Source organism: Periophthalmus magnuspinnatus, chromosome 13 (assembly GCF_009829125.3).
Source record: "Periophthalmus magnuspinnatus isolate fPerMag1 chromosome 13, fPerMag1.2.pri, whole genome shotgun sequence".
Lineage (NCBI taxonomy): Eukaryota > Metazoa > Chordata > Actinopteri > Gobiiformes > Gobiidae > Periophthalmus > Periophthalmus magnuspinnatus.
The window spans coordinates 28,075,858-28,097,060 of record NC_047138.1 but is presented as its reverse complement, the minus strand read 5'-3'; the positions used below and the strand labels follow the sequence as shown (position 1 = coordinate 28,097,060).

The 21,203-nt window shown below is 42.1% G+C and overlaps 1 protein-coding gene across 3 annotated transcripts in view; it reads left to right on the top strand.

Annotated features, from left to right (window-relative positions):
* Positions 1–21,203, top strand: part of epha4l (eph receptor A4, like) — a 130,716-nt gene that overhangs the window by 80,341 nt on the left and 29,172 nt on the right. For 2 of the 3 annotated variants that reach the window (XM_055225778.1, XM_033976868.2), the window contains exons 6-11: positions 4,344–4,468; positions 4,747–4,906; positions 7,547–7,658; positions 13,061–13,119; positions 15,950–16,063; positions 19,734–19,919. In XM_055225778.1, coding sequence (XP_055081753.1) covers positions 4,344–4,468; positions 4,747–4,906; positions 7,547–7,658; positions 13,061–13,119; positions 15,950–16,063; positions 19,734–19,919 — 756 coding nt within the window. The remainder of the gene's footprint in view (positions 1–4,343; positions 4,469–4,746; positions 4,907–7,546; positions 7,659–13,060; positions 13,120–15,949; positions 16,064–19,733; positions 19,920–21,203) is intronic. The other variant, XM_055225779.1, reaches the window with a different exon arrangement.

Sequence of the window (21,203 nt, the reverse complement as noted above, 5' to 3'; positions counted from 1 at the left end):
AAGATGCCAAACAAAACGTTGCCAAAATGACGCTATGTGAGCTTAAACAACTCTGTCCAATAAACTGTAATTTCGCCGTTTCATATAAGACACCAACCAGACAATAACACAATAAACTGTTCTTTGAAAATAAAGTAAACAGATCATTTGCATTTTTTACAATACGACAGGAAATAACTGAAAATGTGGCGCAGCTGAGATTAAATTAATTTTGCCTGACAACAAAAGCTAGCTGAAATATAATTGGATAAAAACTCAACAGAGAATAGAGAATATCTTTGTTTTACATATTTATGAAAATAAAATAAAATGCATTAACTTTTCTAAGCATGTTTAAGCCCGCCACTATTTTAAAAGTCCACTGTGTACGTCTGCATCTGATTATAAAGTTTTATTTTATCGTCCTGAATCAGAACGTGCGCGTTAGCTGTCACCTCCAACGGATAGTTAGCGTTAGCAAGCCACAGATTTTTTTTTTCATTTGTACTAAAATGTCTAGTCTACGCTGCCGAATCCTACATGTATCACGACGACTAGGAAAATTAAACTGGAGAACAAAGTAAGTACGTCACAGTGGGAGTGTCCTTGTGGCAATGAAAACACGAGTTGATCGGTAATATGGCGTCTTGAAAATAAGATTGCTCAAATGTGCATGAATCAAAAACAGTAAAAACAGAACAAATTAGACACAGCTCCTTTAAGATAAGAAAAACAACAACTTCAAATAAGAAACAAAATCGTACGTATGTGAAAAAAAGTTGAATCAATCAAGTAAAATGTTTAGGATCGAAGCCACTGGTCTACTTTTTGCAGTGTAGCGTTTGTTAGCGTTAGCATCGAGGCTAATCTCCCTGGAGCCGAAGAGAAGAGGATGTATATGATGTCGTGGCTAATCCAATCATAATCGCTAGACCCCGGACCCCTCATTAATCATCCCAACTGTAATTTTTTAAAAGGCAGATGGTCGGGTTACAGAATCGCACCAGACCAAAGGTTAAAAATGATCCCGACTTCGGACTTTGAAGACTAGATTTTAGGGTCAGAACGAAACGACGCCGCGGAGGAATTTGTGAGTGCTCGATTACAATCTAAAGAACACGTCTCCTTATTTAGTCCGGCTAACGTGAGATGTATTGTTGTAAACTGTAACCAAATTGGGTATAAATAGCTACGTGAACACATTTTGATATATTTCTGAGGTAAATATAGACGATAAACGATAATATTGAAACTAATTTATACCACGCAACAACTTGAGAGCAGATTTAAACCACAGAAACTATTCTAAATCTACAATATTGTTAAAAATCATGAGCTGTCGTGAATAAACTGCAGAATGAAACACTTTAGTACTTAGTTTGCATCTGTAATGAGTCATAAAAGTTTGAAATTCAACCTTTTACAGCTTAAATCTTGTCATATATCCAAAGAAATTGACAAAAAATAATCAAAAACTTAAGAACAAACGCATTCGAAATGATTCTTTTTCTTAAAGGTAGAACCGTACTTGAAACCAGAAACCGAAACCATACTTCGGAACATTCCCCATAGAGATAGATCAGTTTTACCCCAAACTGTGGAAGATTACGGCCAAAGGAACAACATTTCCATGGAAACAAGCAGGAAGAGGCCCTCCCAGAGCCTGGTAAGAGTCAAGTTTGTGGAGATGCAAGCCTGATTCATAGTAAGGACACACGTTTTTGTAAATTCTTTAGTGCAATAAACACAAAAACAACAAAATAGATCAAAATAATAGGCTAAAAGTATCTTACAAAACAAGGCAAAAACCTACAATACCCTTAAAAAAACTTAGAACGAGAACTAATCCAACTTTCATCTGAAACATGATCAAAATAAGTCCAAGATTTAACTCTAGGAGGAGTCACTTTTAAACCAGGATTTTACAAAGGAAAAATCACAAAACCAGGACTTAACCAGATGTAAACTAGTTCTTAACTCTTCACGAAAACTAGACAAAAACCTACGACAAGGATAACCCCGAATACTATCAAGCGACCCAACCACATCAGAAATGAATACAATTCTTCCATTAGCATTCCTCTTTTTTATGTTACATTGTCTGCTACGTCAGTTAATATCACACCCGTACGATAACCTAATTTTCCCGGTCGCCCTTGGATACGTACAACATTACCCCTAACTGTCTCAAATGAGCTCTTTACCTTTTTACCTTCTGTGTTTTGTGCAGCGCAAATCAATTGGCTTTCATTAAACCCCAGTGAACGATGTTATCTGGACTCTTTTCTGCCACCGCCGATAATGACGCTATATTTCACACGCGGCGTTCTGCTATCTGCGCTGGACGCCTCTAACATGTGAAGGTTAAAGCCCCGATAATGACTCTCACACTTGTCTCCACCCGCCCGAGTGTCACCGCGCCGCAAATCAAACACACTCTATCTCCAGGGACCGTGACGGAGCTGGAATTGGGTCATACAGTGATCACTCCCAGACAAAGAGAAAGTCCAGAGGGGGAGAGATGTAGATGCTGGAAATGTGCAAATGTGAGCTGTAACTTGTAATATTATTGATACGGCACGCCAAGATGGATTCTGTTGAGTTGGGAATTTTGAAATATTCCGAGAATCTGTCTTCTTGCACGAGGTTAACTTAGTCCATTGTCTCGAGTGTTGTCACGACACGGAAATTTCAAACTTGCAGCCTTATATCTGTGTACAGTCGTCCCTCACTATAACATGGTTCACCTTTCGCGGCAATTTTGCATCCTTTTTTACAGCGTATAAACGTGCATTGTGTTCTGCGTCCTGATTGGCTAAGGGACTGTAGACCGTTGTCCATCAGTCTCCTCCGTGCCGTGTCTCCTGTACAGTACAAAAAGTGTTCAACCCAATTTACATAAATGTTGGATCGCAGTGTGACTCTGAAGTGCTGTGTGTTTGCAATTTGTTTTCTCCCCGACAAAACCCACAATGTCGATGAAACGTTCCGCACCGACAAAGACGCCTACGAAGGTTTGAACTTTGAGAGAGTTTAAACAAGAGAGAAATGTGAGAAAATGTTAACGCCTGTGTGAGGAAAGTGTATAAAGTGTGTGGTGAGGGGTTTTACAGCAAAAAACATATAGAATTGTAAAAAATAAAGCTGACTACTCTGCGGATTTCGCCTATTGTGGGTTATTTTTAGAACGTAACCCCCATGATAAACGAGGAGCCACTGTAATACCTCAGTCGTCTAAGTAGGTTCCATTGTGGTCGATGGGCGTGTCCTAGTCTATGTGTCTTATACTTGTTCTGATACAGCTCAAGATCATTCAAAAGCTTTTCAGGGAAGGTTCTTTTTTGCCCTGAGAATGTAACTTTTTTAGTATCGATACTTACTCAAATAAATATCTCACTTCAATACGAGTTTTCTGATCTGATTTTTGATACTTTTGACAGCCCTACCTCATAGCTGTATTTGATATTATGTATAATTTTAGTTTAAACAGCCAAAACTGCACTGAGATGGTACCACGGTGTGAACACATTGTACTATTTCCCATAGACTCAAATGGAAGTTTTTCTTTTAAATCTGACCCAATGCCAAACTCACATAGAGATATTAGTGATTGCCTCATGGCCTGGCGCAGCTCTGCACTTTCACAGCAGGAGCGAGCAGACTCTGCGACTCCACTGTTTAAAAATATGACTCTTCTTGTAAAGGTTCTGCTTAAAGTGCTGCTGACACGTTAGACTACACACTTCACTAAAATGTACTTAACATCATAATATTTCATTTTTAAAACTAAAAACCTTGCCCAGTTTTCTCTAGTTTTTGAATCGTGGTGAAGTTTATAGTTTTTACTTCCTGGTTGGACACGGGCAGGAGATATGACATACATAGAGGTAATTCGATAACTGTTACCTAGCAACCATAATGTAAACAAGGGCCAAAACTTGTCTAAATTCCACAATAGTTATAATTAAATGGGAAACAGTTGCATTTTTATAAAACGCTTTTCCACTTCCAAGGCCCTCAAAGCGGTTTACATCAAGGAACCATTTTTGCCCAAGGACTGTTCATTTGTGGGATCTGGAATCGGACCGGCAACCTGTGGATCAGTGAATCTGAGCACTCAACCAATGATGTTTATGTCGAGAGCGGGATTCGAACCGCCAACCTTCAGAGCAGTGGACAAATGATCTACCAACTGAGCTCCTTTCGCGCAATTAGATTAAACGAATCAAAATATTTAGTTAAATCAATGTTTTGGTGTTGATAATAAATCTTACTCACAGGTACTAACCCACCAAACCAAGTGATACTGAGAAAAACGCACTTTTTAAAAATCGTTAATCCTTCTCGTTTCTCCGTTTCTTTAGCCCCATCTCCTGTGACGTCAATCCAAGCGAAGGACATCACCAGACACACCATCTCTTTGTCCTGGCAGGCACCGGAACGAGCCAACGGGGTCATTCTGGAGTACGAGGTCAAGTACTATGAAAAGGTAATGTCCCGCAGTGAAACTTTAATAGGGCTTTTTTATTGAGGAAAAGGGCTGTGGGCTATGGAGCGTTGTTGGACAGTTTTTCTTCAAAATCAATCTGTCTCTTGCTGTTTTCAAGACGTAGAAAGAGACTGAGATTTAGTGTAGTAAAGTGCAAGTATAATAAATACATCAATATTACAAAATCACAAAAAAATGAACGAATATATAGAAATGTCCAAATGTTTCTCTAATTTATTTAAAAATACATGACTATATCTTCCCTTTTACGTTGCCAGGACCAGAATGAACGCAGCTACAGGATCATCAAAACGTCGGCTCGTCATACGGACATTAAAGGGCTAACTCCGCTCACGTCGTATGTGTTTCACGTGAGAGCTCGGACCGCCGCCGGGTACGGAGAATTCAGCGCTCCCTTTGAGTTCATGACTAACTCTGGTAAGTCCTGCTTTTGTTCGGTTACCCACAACACACCCAGCTACAGAACAAGAGCACAGAAAACTAGAGTAGGCTTAGAATTAGCGACTCTTTTGTCAGACAGGTGCATTTGTTTACCTCTGTTTATATGTTTACATCCTGTTGCCGTCCTCAGAAGTGTCACGTGATGGTGTAGTGCTGTGTCTTGTACGCTGATTTACTTGGGTTTTGGAAGATTACGCCACCTATTGCCTGACGCTTTCTCCAGGACTGGATCCCGTGCGTGATAAGGTGTATGCTCCCTCGTCACGGTTCATGCTCCTTGGACCTCGTTTGTGTATCGATGTCTTCTCTGATCCAGCTTTCAACATGTATGATTCCAGTCCATGATGTAGTTTTGTCTCTTGCAAAAAACAAAAAACAAACTCCTGCCTGACAAAAACAATCGCTAAGATAAAAACTGAAGACAGAATGAACCTTAACCATAGATGAGATGTTCGCACCAACATTTACAGGCGCGCCATGTTTGGACTGTCTACTATTATAAACAAATATGGAGCTCCACTTTCTTAGCATTTTTCTTTTGTTACGTTACTTGACTCTTCGCTAGCTAGTCCTTCTTAAGCCAATGCACTTCCAAGATAATACTAATGTGTAAAAGATGGGAAAGATTACCATCTAATGTTATTTCAAATGTCTTTAAACAGCTTCTCTGGCACGAGTATTTCCATAGGGATTAATAAAATGCTATCTTATCTTATCTTTCCACTAATGCTATAAAGCTAACTTAAATATAGATTAGCATAATATGTCAACTTCGTTCGTAAATCACTTGAAATGACTTTAATTTGGCGATACTTCTACCCTCGTTTTAAATTACTCCCATTGTGTAATGCGTGTTTTTTCCAAGGTATTTCTTTCAGCAAAAACATCATCATCAGCAACATCATCTTTCATTTTAGTCTGTTTATTGGTCAGAATGTTGCATAGTGGAGCTTTAACATTAGCTTTATCTTACAGTACCAAGATGGCGGCGACACATTTTCATAACTGCTGTTGCTAGGTGAACTCTAGTGTCATTCAGCGTCCTCCAAACCAGCGTAGACCTTTTGTATTTTTAAACGTGTTCTGAGTAAACTGCATCTGATCTGAATAGGGATTATAATGTTGGTAAGCGCAGGTGTCCTCTTTGTGAAGCCAGAGGAGCTGCATAATTATAACATGGTACAAACACAACGTCTATTGGTCTGTCATTGTCTGTGAATGAGCCAAGAACAGGAGGTTTATGGGCTGCACTGGTAAAATGGAGGCACAGAAGCAGGAAAACACTGTGTAAAATGTGTGAACAGACGGCATGGAAGTGGATATGGTTATAGGAAATGTTATCAACACTAAAAGAGGACGAAACTGGGACTGAACCAGGACTAAACCGGGACTGAACCAGGACTAAACCAGGACTAAGCCAGGACTAAACCAGGACTAAGCCAGGACTAAGCCAGGACTAAACCAGGACAATACCAGGACTGAACCAGGACTAAGCCAGGACTAAACCAGGACTAAACCAGGACTAAGCCAGGACTAAGCCAGGACTAAACCAGGACTAAGCCAGGACTAAACCAAGACTAAACCAGAACAATAACAAGACTAAACCAGGACTAAACCAGGACTAAACCAGGACTAAGCCAGGGCTGAACCAGGACAATACCAGGACTAAACCAGGAAAATACCAGGACTGAACTAGGACTAAACTAGGACTAAACCAGGACTAAACCAGGACAAAACCAGGACTAATGCAGAACTAAACCAGGACTAAGCCAGGACTAAACCAGGAAAATACCAGGACTGAACTAGGACTAAACCAGGACTAAACCAGGACAAAACCAGGACTAATGCAGAACTATACCAGGACTAAGCCAGGACTAAACCAGGACTGAACCAGGACTGAACCAGGACTAAGCCAGGACTAAACCAGGACTAAACCAGGACTAAACCAGGACTAATGCAGAACTAAACCAGGACTAAACCAGGACTAAACCAGGAAAATACCAGGACTGAACCAGGACTAAGCCAGGACTAAACCAGGGCTGAACCAGGACAATACCAGGGCAATACCAGGACTTCACTTTAAGACAGAAGTGGAGCGCCCATGCTCACTCTTGCGGCAGCTAGCAAGTTAGCTATTTGCATATATATATACAGTCTATGACAAAATTTGATGTGTCATTTTTCCGGATTATAAATCGCAGTTTTTTTTCATTTGGCTGGTGGTGCGACTTATTCTCAGATGCGATTTATATGTGAACTGCTTTTTTCTGTCTGTTTTTTTTCTTCATTATTATGCATTTTTTGGCTGCTGCGACTTATACTCTGGAAAATACAGTATAAACAATGAAACTTTGTCTGAAATTTAGGCCAAACTAAATTAGTATTAATCCGGGTATCCATGGGTTTCAGAATGATGAAGAGTTAGGACCGTTACCATAGCGATTAACAATTCAAAACAAAATACTTGATCTTTTGAATGGCCAACAGTCCGCAAAATGTTACCCTATGACAGAAAGCTGAAATCCACAAATATAACGACCTAAATATGACACATAACTGTATGGTAATGTATCTGGTATCTGGATTCCAAATTGACTTTCTCCTTATATTCCACAGTCCCCGCCCCCATTATCGGAGACGGCGCTAACTCTACCGTACTTCTAGTGTCGGTCGTTGGCAGCGTGGTCCTTCTACTCATCCTCATCAGCGCTTTTGTCATCAGCCGCAGGTAAGACTTCTTGTTTCCTGTACCTTCCCAAGATGGCCGACGTCTTGGTTAGCATTAGCGCTGTCAGCACTCACAGTAGACAGATGATGCGTTGCCACCGGCGACGTGATTGACGGGTCAGACAGCAGCCCAGATGTCATTACAAAAGCTCCAGCCGTTCACCCCGCTTCCTCTCTGTGTAACCCTGGTTTAAGGTTACAGCATTCACGATGAATAATTGGGTAAAATTATGAGCAAATATGCAAAAAAAAAAAAATAATGCAGATTTATCTTCATTTTTGCTTTTTAATAAAAATTTATTGTAAAAATGGAACAAAACAAGTCTGCAGAAAACATATGCAACTGGACATTGAGGATTAGCCTGTAGCGTCAACATAAACGTTAGAAGAGAGAGAGAAGGGAAGAGGGAAAGAGGGGAAGTAATAAAAAGAGGAGAGAGAAAAGAAGATAGAGAGGGTAGAAAGAGATAAAGAAAAGAAGAAGGGAAGTAGAGAGAAAGAGAGGAGAGAAAGAGAGAGAGAGATGGAGAACAGAGAGAAAGAAGAAGAGTGAGGGGATGGAGAGAGAGGAGAGGAAAAGGGAGGAGACAAAGCAAGATGGTGAGAGAAATAGGAGGAATGAGATGGAGTAGAGAGAGAGAGAGAGACAGGGAGGTGAGAGAGAGAGAAGGGGAGAAAAAAGGAAAGAGGGGAAGTAACAAAAAGAGGTGAGAGAGAAAAGGAGATAGAGCGGGTAAAAAGAGATAAAGAAAAGAAGAAAAAAGTAGAGAGAAAGAAATAGAGAGAGAGATGGAGAACAAAGAAAAAGGAGAAGGAGGAGAGAGAGAAGAGTGAGGGGATGGAGAGAGCGTTAGAGAGGAGAGGAAGAAGAAAGAGAGACAAAGCGAGATGGTGAGAGAAAGAGGAGGAATGAGATGGAGTAGGGAGAGAGAGAGAAAGGGGAGTGGAGAGCGAAAGAGAAGAGAGATAGAGTGAGAGAAATGGAGAATGGAGATAAGCAAGGAGAGGGAGGAAAGAGAGGATGAGAGATGGAGAAAAGAGGGATGGAGAGAGGGAGGGGAGAGAGAAGAAGAGTGGGGAGGTCGGAGAGAGAGAGCAGGAGAGAGGAGAGGAAGAGGGAGGAATGAAATGGAGCTGAAGGAGAGAGAAGGGGAGAAAAAAGGAAAGTGAGAAAGAGAGGGGAGCAGAGAGAGAAAGAGAAGAGAGATAGAGCGAGAGAAATGGAGAATGGAGAGAAGCAAGGAGAGGGAGGAGAGAGAGAAAGAGATGGAGAAAAAGAGGGATGGAAAGAGGGGCGGGTGAGATAGGAGAGGAGTGAGAGGGCAGAGAGAGAGAGCAGGAGAGAGGAAGAGGGAGGAATGAGATGGTGCTAAGAGAGAGAAGGGGAGAAAAAAGGAAAGAGAGAAAGAGAGGGGAGCAGAGAGAGGTGTCAGAAAATGTGATCTAGGGGGAGGAGAGAGATAAAGAAACGACAAGAAGAGAGGAAGTTGTGAGAAAGAGAGGCGATATAGATAGATAAGGAGAGTGGAAAGATAGAAAGAGAGACGGAGAAAAAGAGAGAGATGAAGAGAAGGGCATCAGGTGGACTTGTCGTTGTCCAATCAGAGCTGGTTAGCAGTGAACAGGACAGTCACAGATACGATTACATGCATATGGGGCGTCATCACCTCGGGCTGTTAAACATCTCCTATAGCTGTGTGTGTGTGTGTGTGTGTGTGTGTGTGTGCGTGTGCGTGTGTGTGTGGTTGTGCGTGTGTGTGTGTTTATCTATGGGGGGAAGGGACACGAATCAATTTCAATATATTTATCTGACTGGAGCAGAGCAAAGCAGTGGTTTTCCATATTTGCAACAAGTCCAACACCTGAGAACATAAACGAAAAAATAAGCAGCTGTCATTTTTCTGTGTTACCATGGCGATTCGATTTGCAATTTAGGTTTCTGTTCATATTTGCTCGTTTAAAATAAGGAACGTTCACATTCATTTGACCGAAGACTGATAAACTAATGTAAGAATCCCATGCGTTTCAGGAGAGAGCCCCTGCTTGTCTCCATGGTGATAGACATGTTTAATGCCATACAGTGGGACGTTTTAGGCTAAGCTGGTGGTGGACCCTCCCAAAATGAGTCAGGACTAAAATAGATTTGAAGGCCTCGTTGTACGGTGACCCCAGTTTGAGAAGCACATGTGTTTTTTCAGTTGCAGCTTTTTAATATGGAAATGAGGAATGTTCTGTCCATCAGGATGTTTGCATTGTGTTTGCATATTACAAGGGAGAGTCCAAGCAGCTCTCTCTCTTTCTCTATCTCCCTCCATCATTTCCTCCTCTCTCCCTCTGAACTCCTTTCTCTCCTTCACTACCCCCTCCCTTCCCCTTCTCATACCTCTCACTCTTTCTCTCCATTTACTTACCCTTTGTCTTATTCGCTCTCTGTTCCCCTTCTCATACCCCTTTCACTCTTTCTTTTTCTCCATCTACCCCTTTCTCTCATTCTCCCCCCATCTCCCGTCCCCTTCTTTTACTTCTCTCACTCCTTCTTTCTCTGCATTTACTTCCCTTTCTCTTATTCTTTCCCCTCTCTCTTGCCCTTCTCATACTCCTCTCACTCTTTCTCTATCTCCATCTACCACCCTTTCTCTCATTCTCTTCCTCCTCTATAACCTTCTCTTTCCCTTCCCCCCTTCTCTTTCTCTTTCCCTTCCCAATCACTCCCTTTCTCTCTCTCTCTCTCCCTTCCCTTCTTCTTCTCTCTCTTCCACTCCTCCCTAACTCCCGGTCTCTCTCCCTCCTCCCTCTCTCTCTCTCTCCAATCCCTCCTCTTCTCCCTCCTTCCCTCCTCTGTCACTCGTTTCCCTCTTTTCCCCCTCCCCGTGTCTCCCTCTCTCTATCTCCTCCCTCCGTCCTTGTCTCTCTTTGCCCCCCCTCCCACCCTCTTCCCCTGTCTCTCACTCTCTCCGTCCTCCTTCACTCCCTTTCTCTCTTCCCCTCCTCCCTCCATACTCCCTGTCTCTCTCTGTCTCCCTTTCCTTCTCCCTCTCTCTCTTCCCCTCCTCCCTAACTCCCTGTCTCTCTCCTTCCTCCTTGTCTCTCTCTCCCCTCTCTCCCTTTCTCCCTCCCTCCCCTTCCCTCCCCAGTCACTCATTTCTCTCTTTTCCCCCCTCCTTCTCCCTCCCTGTCTCTCACTCTCTCCGTCCTCCTTCACTCCCTTTCTTTCTTCCCCTCTTCCCCTCCTCCCTAACTCCCTGTTTCTCTCCTTCCTCCTTGTCTCTCTCTCCCCTCTCTCCCTCACTCCCTCTTTATCTGTCTATTTTCACTCCCCCCTCCATCCCCTCTCACTCATTTCCCTCTTTTTCCCCCTCCTTCTCCCTCCCTGTCTCTCACTCTCTCCGTCCTCCTTCACTCCCTTTCTTTCTTCCCCTCCTCCCTCCCAGTCCAGTCTCTCTCCCTCCTACCTCCCTGTCTCTCTGCCTCCTCCCTCCCTGTTTCTCTCCCTCCCTCACTCCCTCTTTATCTGACTATTTTCACTCCCCCTCCATCCCCATTTCACTAATTTCCCTCTTTTACCACTTCCCCATCTCTCTCCCTCCCTCCTCCCTCCATGACTTTCTCTCCTTTCCCCCCTCCCTTCTCTCTCTTCCTCTCCTCCCTCCTCCCTCCATGACTTTCTCTCCTTTCCCCCCTCCCTTCTCTCTCTTCCTCTCCTCCCTCCTCCCTCTTTCCTCTGAGCAGGTGGCTGTTTCATATGCACACTGTAGGTTTCAGTCTCATTGTCTGGTGGAGGTGGGCGTGGATGTAATCATGTAGCATCATTAAGGCAGGAGCTCCGGCATTGTCACCCCACATCTGGTCACTCTCTCCCCAGACCGGGTGCTCTCTCGTGGGCACAGGTGTCAGGCTGATGGGGGGATTTAGCTTCATCTTCACCAGGATCCAAACCGAGCCTCGGAGCTTAACGAATATTTCCACATTTTCCAGTGTATGCAGAATGCCCTTCAGACATCTTGAAATCATTTTATCGAAGCAGCATTAAAGACGCGGAAGTTGATTTCTATAAAAAAAAAACAACAACAACAAAAAAAGTTAGTAGAGTGTTTGTCTACTGATCTGAAGGTGACCAGTTCGAATCCCGCTCTCGACACAAACATCATTGGTTGAGCGGTCACAAGTACCCACAGGTTGGCGGTGCGATTCCAGCTCCTACAAATGAATGCTGTTGTTGTGTCCTTGGGCAAGACACTTAACCACTATTCCTTGCTTACCTTATTCATTCAGACCATCCTAATTATTCACCATGATGAGTTTAGCTTTTTACCACCTAAAAAACATTGCAAAAATCAAAGGTATACTGTCAAAGCCAGACTTAGAGAGACTTATCCATGCATTTGTCTCCAGTAGGTTAGACTACTGTAACGGCCTGCTCACTGGCCTCTCCAAACGAGCCTTAACACAGCTGCAGTACATCCAGAATGCTGCTGCTCGGGTCCTGACTAGAACCAGGAAGTATGAGCACATAAGTCCTGTGCTCAGGTCTCTGCACTGGCTTCCTGTAGCTCAAAGAATAGACTTTAAAGCAGCTCTGCTTGTGTATAAGTCTCTCCATGGCCTAAGTCCAAAGTATATCTCCGACATGTTAGTGCCATATGAACCATCTCGCAATTTGAGGACTTCAGGGATCGGCCTCCTGCTGGTGCCCAGAGTCAGGACTAAACATGGGGAATCAGCATTTAAATTTTATGCAGCTAAAACTTGGAACAGTCTTCCTGAAGATGTGAGACAGGCCTCTACTTTGACAATGTTTAAATCCAGACTCAAAACAGTTCTGTTTAGCTGTGCATATGACTGACAGGTTTTTATTCTGCACTCTTCTCTTTTAATGTTGATTTTATGATGATTATTTGTGATTATTTATGTTTGATTTGTGTGATTTTAATGTCTTTCTTATTCTGTAAAGCACTTTGAATTACCTTGTGTACGAATTGTGCTATACAAATAAACTTGCCTTGCCTTGCCTTGCCTTTATAAGTGCTTTCCTGTGGCCAGAGTGGATTTTCTTTGTCACGGCTAACAAAAGCTAACAAAAACTAGCCTGCTAACAGCGTGACTTCCTGATTCACTGATTCCTAGATAATTAAACACTTTATAATTAGATGCAGACAGCGCACTGGTCTTATTTTAACCCTAAGAGATGATTTTACATTCTTTCAGTTGAGTCCATCTTTAAACCTACATCAAAACCGGTTTACACTTTTTTAAAATGTATATCCATGTTCTTGGAGAGAGAGTTGTGGTTGTTCTTGAGCTGGAATGTTTGAGAATTGTCTGAAAAAAAAAAAAAAAGAACATGGCCGCCTTGAGATGATTCCAGTGTGGTCCTCCCCCTGATAACGGTCTGTTTGTTCCCAGAAGGAGTAAATACAGCAAGGCCAAACAGGACGCTGACGAGGAGAAGCACCTGCACCAGGGTGAGGCGCTCTCTCTATCTCTCTCTGTCTGTTTCTCTCTCTCTTTCTGTCTGTCTATTTCTGTCTCTCTCTCTTTTTCTGTATCTATCTGTCTTTTTCTCTGTCTGTCTGTTTCAGTCTCTCTCTCTCTCTGTCCATCTATCTATTTATTTCTCTCTGGCTGTTTCTCTCTCTCTCTGTTTCTCTCTCTCTCTGTCCATCTATCTATTTCTCTCTTTCGCCCTGTGTCTATATATTTATCTCTCTGTCAATTTATTTCTCTCTCTCTGTCTCTGTCTGTTTCTCTCTCTCTTTCTGTCTGTCTATTTCTGTCTCTCTCTATCTTTCTCTCTATCTATCTGTCTTTTTCTCTGTCTGTCTGTTTCAGTCTCTCTCTCTCTGTTCATCTATATATTTCTCTCTCCCTCCCTCTCTCTCTCTGTCTATATATTTATCTCTCTGTCAAATTATCTCTCTCTTTCTGTCTGTTTCTCTCTCTCCCTGTCCTTCTATCTATTTCTCTCTCTCTGTCTCTCTCTGTCTATATATTTATCTCTCTGTCAATTTATCTCTCTCTGTGTCTCTGTCTGTTTCTCTCTCTCACTCTCTCTCTGTCTCTTGTCTCTCTGTCTATCTATCTTTCTATCTGTCTGTCTATTTCTGTCTCTCTCTCTGTCTCTCTGTTTCTCTCTGTCACTCTGTCTGTCTGTTTTAGAGTTCTATCTCTCTGTCTCTTGTCTCTCTGTCTATCTATCTTTCTATCTGTCTGTCTATTTCTGTCTCTCTCTGTTTTTCTCTCTCTCTCTCTCTGTCTGTCTGTCTATTTCAGTCTCCCTCTCCCTGTCTGTCTATTTATCTCTCTCTCTGTGTATGTATCTATATCTATCTGTCTGTCTATCTGTCTATTTCTCTGTCTCTCTCTCTTTATCAGTCTGTCTTTTTATTTATTCATTTTTTTGAAAAGTGAAAACTGTTGAAATGTTGAAAGTTCTTTGGTAAAAGTAACACAAATATAAACATATGTACCAAACCATAACCGTGTTTATTAGTATTTCACTTTTTTATTTATTTATTTTTTTGTCAACTTTTTAGCCAAAAATTTACCAAAATAAAGACATGCTTTTCTTTTTATTGCACTAAAAAAAAACTAAAAAACAACAACAACCATACATCCTTACTCCTTACTTGAGTGGGCTTGCATCTCCACAAACCTGGCTCTTACATGGCCTTGAAGTGGGCCTTCTCCTGCCTGTTTCCATGGAAATGTTGGTTCCTTGGTTGAGATAGAGAGAGAGAGATGGAGAACAGAGAGAAAGAAGAAGAGTGAGGGGATGGAGAGAGAGGAGAGGAAAAGGGAGGAGACAAAGCGAGATGGTGAGAGAAATAGGAGGAATGAGATGGAGTAGAGAGAGAGAGAGACAGGGAGGTGAGAGAGAGAGAAGGGGAGAAAAAAGGAAAGAGAGAAAGAGGGGAAGTAACAAAAAGAGGAGAGAGAAAAGGAGATAGAGAGGGTAAAAAGAGATAAAGAAAAGAAGAAAAAAGTAGAGAGAAAGAAATAGAGAGAGAGATGGAGAACAAAGAAAAAGGAGAGGGAGGAGAGAGAGAAGAGTGAGGGGATGGAGAGAGAGCACGAGAGAGGAGAGGAAGAGGAAAGAGAGACAAAGCGAGATGGTGAGAGAAAGAGGAGGAATGAGATGGAGTAGAGAGAGAGAAAGGGGAGTGGAGAGAGAAAGAGAAGAGAGATAGAGTGAGAGAAATGGAGAGAAGCAAGGAGAGGGAGGAAAGAGAGGATGATAGATGGAGAAAAGAGGGATGGAGAGAGGGAGGGAGAGAGAAGAAGAGTGGGGAGGTAGGAGAGAGAGAGCAGGAGAGAGGAGAGGAAGAGGGAGGAATGAAATGGAGCTCCTAATATTCCACAGTATGGCTTAAAATGATCTATCTCTGGGGAATGTTATCTACCTAATGGAGAATATTCCCAAGTATGGTTTTAACTTAACATTTCTATGGAGTCAAGCAGGTGACGAGCCACCTCCAGAAAGTTACACACTGTACCTTTAATATTATGGCCTATACGGATATCATCATTTAGTTACCAGTGGTGGAAGAAGTACACAGTAATAATACAGACATTGGAGCAAAAAAAAATCATAAAAAAATAAATAAATAAATAAAAAATAAAAAAAGTATCACATGAAAATATCTACTTAAGTAACGTATTAAAGTATCAATTTAAAAATGTACTTTAAGACAGGGATTATCATTTTCTCACATTTCTCTCTTTTTTAAACTTTTGTCGGTTTCATTGACATTGTGGGTTTTGTCGAGGAGAAAACGTGCAAACATACAGTGAAAATGTAGTGGAATAGAAAGTACAAATACCTGCTCTCAAATAAATTAAAAGTAAAAAAGTATCCACTGTTTACTTCGGTACAGTACTTTACTACTTTTACTTTGTTACTTTGTTTTATCCCACCACTGTTAGCTTCTTAAACAACACAACATAACCTGACAGCGCTGCAGAGCTTGTGGCGAGCTCCGTCTATCAGCGACGATCACAGCGTTTTCCCTTCGACCACAAATTAGTCCCATAAAAGTCAAAGAAACAAAAAGACAAACAGTTTTGAAGTGCCTGTTTTGCTGCACAAACATCTCCATACAGCTCATTATCAGGTCATCACCGCTGCCTTTCCATCCCACAAAATGTCGCCAACGAGCCCCCGGCCCGAAGCGGCGAGAGGAGACAGGAAATCCACAACAGATGGGACGCTCTCTGGATTACATTATCTTCCACAGCATTTATTTTTCGTCCTATCCTTCCTGCTTTGTTTTAAATATATTTTTCTGTTTACAGGAGTGAGAATCTACGTGGACCCGTTCACTTACGAGGACCCGAACCAAGCCGTGAAGGAGTTCGCCAAAGAGATAGACGCCTCCTGCATCAAGATCGAGAAGGTCATTGGCATCGGTGAGGACCATTTAATTGTTCATATTGTTGTTGTAAATATCTGGATAATAATTGTCTGACATAATTACAGTGTTATATTAAGAAGATAAGATGAACAATATCAGCATATATCAGTATAATTCACTAGATTTGTCTTTAAAGGTGGACTGCCCAACTTTTCTGATGGTGTTTCATTTATTTCAATCATAGACTGTATATGTGACTCCAATTCACTTTCTATTGAAAAGCTATGGCCCCTCTCTCTGCAATTGCTGCACTGAGCCTCGTCATTTTGGTCTTAAAATGTTCATATTAACCTGCTCTACATGATCTTGGTGTTTTTATTCCGCTCGTTTGTCCATAAATCAAGATATGAACATTAATATCAGACCAGTGAGGCGCCTTCTTACCCCAAGGTTGTTCCTGCTAGCGTTAGCAACAGGTTTGATTGACAGCGGATTGACCTTCAACAGCCTTGCTCCTGATTGGCTCTTGGGTTGCTATGTCTAAAAATAAATACATAAATAAATAAATAACTCTACTAAATATTTTTTCAACAAAGCAAATGCTGGCTACTTTGAGGATTTGAATAAAAATTATGTAAAAATGAGTTTAAAAACAACAACAACAACAAAAAACATGACATTAGATGGTGTTTCCAAACTATTGAGTGGTAGTGGATGTTTATCATCATGTCTTATATCTTAAAAAAAAAAAGTAGAGCACCTGACGACAGAAAAAAACCAGACAGAATAGAAACAGAAATAGAAAAAAGACTATTTTTACCCATCTCTCCCTCTCTTTCTCTCTTCACCTCCTCTTTCCCTCCCTCTCTTCCTCCCTTTTTTCCCCCTCCTCTCTCTTTATCTGTCCATTTTCCCTCCCCCTCTCCCCTCCCTCCCTGTCTCCTTCTTTCTCCCACTCTCTTTCCCCCTTCTCATTTCTCCCTCTCTGTCCCTGCTCCTACTGACTCTCTTTCTCCCTCCTCCCTGTCTATCTCCCTTATCTCTCTCTGTCCATCCTCCCCTGTTTCTCTCTCTCCCCCCTTCCCTCCCCCTTCTCTCTCTCTGTCTCTCTCTCTCTCTTTTCCCTTTCCAATCTGTCTCTCCTTCTTCCCTCCCTGTCTCTCTCTCTTTCTCTCTCCCTCTCTCTCCTTCCCTCCTCTGTCTCTTTTTCTCTCTCCTCTCTCCCTCCCTCCCCTGTCTCTCTCTCACCCTCTTTCCCCCTTCCCATCTCTCCCTCTCTCTCCTTCCCTCCTCTGTCTCTCTTTCTCCCTCCTCTCTCCCTCCCTCCCCTGTCTCTCTCTCACCCTCTTTCCCCCTTCCCATCTCTCCCTCTCTCTCCTTCTTCCCTTTCTGCCTCCCTCCTCTGTCTCTCTCCCTCCTTCTTCCCTCCCCTCTTTCTCTCCCTTTCTCTCTGTCTCTCTCTCCCTCCCCCATTATTGTCACATGTTTAATAATTTAACAATAATGACCAACCATATTTATTTACACATTTCACACTTCTCTCTCTTTATCTATCCATTTTCCCTTTCACTCATTACCCCCTCTCTCTTCCCCTCTCCCCTCCCTCCCTGTCTCCCTCTTTCTCCCACTCTCTTTCCCCCTTCTCATTTCTCCCTCTCTGTCCTACTGCTCCTACTGACTCTCTTTCTCCCTCCTCCCTGTCTATCTCCCTTGTCTCTCTCTGTCCATCCTCCCCTGTCTCTCTCTCCCTCCTTCCCTCCCCCTTCTCTCTCTCTGTCTCTCTCTTTTCCCTTTCCAATCTCTCTCTCCTTCTTCCCTCCCTCCCTGTCTCTCTCTCTCCATTTCTCTCTCTTTCCCCCTTCCCATCTCTCCCTCTCTCTCCCTCCCTTCCCTGTCTCTCTCTCTCCCTCTATCCCCCTTCCCATCTCTCCCTCTCTCCTTCTTCCCTTTCTGCCTCCCTCCTCTGTCTCTCTCCCTCCTTCTTCCCTCCCCTCTCTCTCTGTCTCTCTCTCCCTCCCCCATTATTGTCAGCTGTTTAATAATTTAACAATAATGACCCACCATATTTATTTACACCTTTATTTAAAATCCATCTTGGGAGAAACTGAAAACGTAGCTGAAGTCAGTGGGATTCTTCTTCTTCTGCCCGTTTGAACTGTCCAGTCTTTTCCTCGACATAGGTCAGTGAGTGTGGCTAAATATGTGACCGTCTGTGGTCCCTGAGCCTGTGACAGAATAATACAGAAAAAGATCAATAGCCATTTCCCCTCGTTCACCGCTCCAGTGGGCAGTGGGCAACGAGAGGCCGGGTCAGAGACTATAGCTGATCGATGCTCAAAAGAACTGCCCTCTCCCCCGACCCACCAGACAAAACGCTTTCCCTGATTTCATTAGGAACAGAGACGGCGGTTTGTGGTTTAAGGTAAAATGTATAGAGCCGCCATCGGAAGAACCGTCTAAGAGTCAAATGGGACGATTCTAAACCAGGTTGAAAGAGCCGTAATGTCTTTAAAGAAGGAATGAACCAGGGCTGAACCAGGTCCAACGGAGTGGGTTGAAACAGGACTAAACTAGGACCAAACCAGGACTAAGTCAAGGCTAATGTATGCATTCAGGATGACGTTCAAACAAATCGGACCTTGGTGCTACAGCAGGACTAAACCAGGACTAAAATAGGACCAAATTAGGACTATATTAAACCAAATTAGGACTATATTAAACCAGATCTTGGTAAGGACTACGCTAGGACTAAACTAGAACCAAACCAGGACTAAGTCAAGACTAACACATGCATTCAGGATAACAACCAAATCGGATTTTGGTGCTACAGTAGGACTAAACCAGGACTCAACGAGCCACAAACTAGGACTAAAACAGGACCAAATAAGGACTAAATTAAACCAGACCTTGGTACTACAGTAGGATTACTCTAGGACTAAACTAGAACCAAACCAGGACTAAGTCAAGACATGCATTCAGGATAACATTCAACCAAATCAGATCTTGGTGCTACAGCAGGACTAAACCAGGACTCAACAAGCCACAAACCAGGACTAAAAGAGGACCAAATAAGGACTTTATTGAACCAGATCTTGGGGACTACACCGGGAGTAAACTAGACCCCAGTTTGAGGCTTTTTAGTCCTGGTTTAGTCCTGTCCTAGTCTTTTATGGTTATGTTTTGGTCTAGTCCACGTTTAGTTCTGGTGTAGCGACAGTCTCTTCCCAGTTTTGATTTTTTGTGTGCTAAAACTGGACTAATGTGGACTTGAGTTAACTCGTGCCTAAACCAGGACTAAACCAGGACTAAACCAGGACTAAACCAGGACTAAACCAGGACTACAGTACCATGAACCTAGGACCACATCAGGACTAAAACTGAACCAAATCCAAACCAGGAGTAAAGGAGTTAAAGGACTAAACCAGGGAAAATAAACCAGGTCTTTAAAGGTGCACTTTGGAACCTTTCTTGTCTCCACAGTTGCTATTCTTTTGCCTGAAATATTCCACAGCACGGGATTAAACATCAGTTTTCCCATTATTCATCTACATATGTTTTAAGTTTGGATATTTCTTTCAAAAATAGTAAATATCCCGTTGAATCACATAGACCCCTGACCGCCAAACTGAAACTGAAACTTGTGACATCATCAAATTGTTGAACGTGTCGGCGAACCGCAATCCCACCCGAGGCTTTATGTTGTTGTTTTTTTTCTCATTTTGCAGGTGAATTTGGCGAGGTGTGCAGCGGTCGACTGAAGATGCCGGGGAAAAGGGAGATCTGCGTGGCCATTAAAACTCTGAAAGCAGGATACACCGACAAACAGAGGCGGGACTTCCTGTCTGAGGCCAGCATCATGGGCCAGTTTGACCACCCCAACATCATCCACCTGGAGGGCGTGGTCACCAAATGTAAGGCACCTACACACAAGCAGAATACACTATAGGGAGCTTGACGAAGTTGCTTTTCTAACCCTCAATTTGCAAGTATAAGAGTCGAAAAATAGTACTTCACGACTGGTATATTTGTTAGTAAGTGTACGTATAAATCAGGTTGAGATATTTTTGTTACGGTATTTTTTGATCTACGTTATAATGTTGTTTTTATTTCATTCACACAAACCCTGCTTATTTAGGCTGAGTTCCTCTCTCAAACAGAAAACACTTCCACCTTGTGATGTCATGCGGTGATACAGGAAGTGCTCAACTTTGTTTTTAACCCTTTAAGGACTGAGTACATTTTAGACCATTACAGCTCGCCTATACTTTTTTTTTCTTTTTTTAGCCATAAAAATCATGTTAAATGAGGTATCAGCATGTACTTTCCCCATTTTTCACACAACTACCTATATTTTACAAATCCATCCTTATTTTTACATTGGTGCATCAAAAAAGTGTGTAATACCAGTTTAAGTAGAAGAAAAATATAAAAACAAATGTACTTTTGAGTAACTTTTGTGCAAGCAAATAATGAAAAAAACTATCTGGCCAGCTCAGAAACACTTTAAATTACATATATGAACAATAATCAATATTTATACAAGAGATTATGCAGATTGTACTTAAGGTTAGGTTTTTACAGCCCTTCCTATAAAAAAATGTCAGGCATTTATGCAGCTAAGACATTGATTTTGCCAGGTCATATTTTTTGGTATGTTTACTAAAGAATATCTGAAGTTCTGCAGCTTATGAGTTTGTAATCTTTGGTCAAGTATGTAACATATTTAAAGAACCCCATGCCTCTGCTTTGAGACGCCGTTTGAATTTACATGAAGCACAATTGGTTGCGGAGTTACGGTAATGGAAAGACCGAAACTGCGAATCTATCGGCGGCGATAGCATCCGACGCTATAGAGTTAAACTAAACACAGCCTCACTAGAATTATTTGGATGATTTCAGCTTTGGAATGACCAAACTCTACTGAACAAAAGGTAAAAGGTAGATGGTAACATGAAAACTACCACTTCATGACATCACAAGGTGGAACGGAGCATTTTGAGCTTTGAATATTTAAACAGACGAATAATAAAGGGTTGAATGAAACAAAACTCAACTCTGGGTATGTTTGAGGAGGTGACAACATTATAACAGAGCTTAAAGAGTCAGTTTTGCGTAATATAAGAGCTTTAATGAAGTACAGTTTAACTCATTATTACTAGATTTCTGGAATTAGATTTTTGGTTTTGTATTAATTA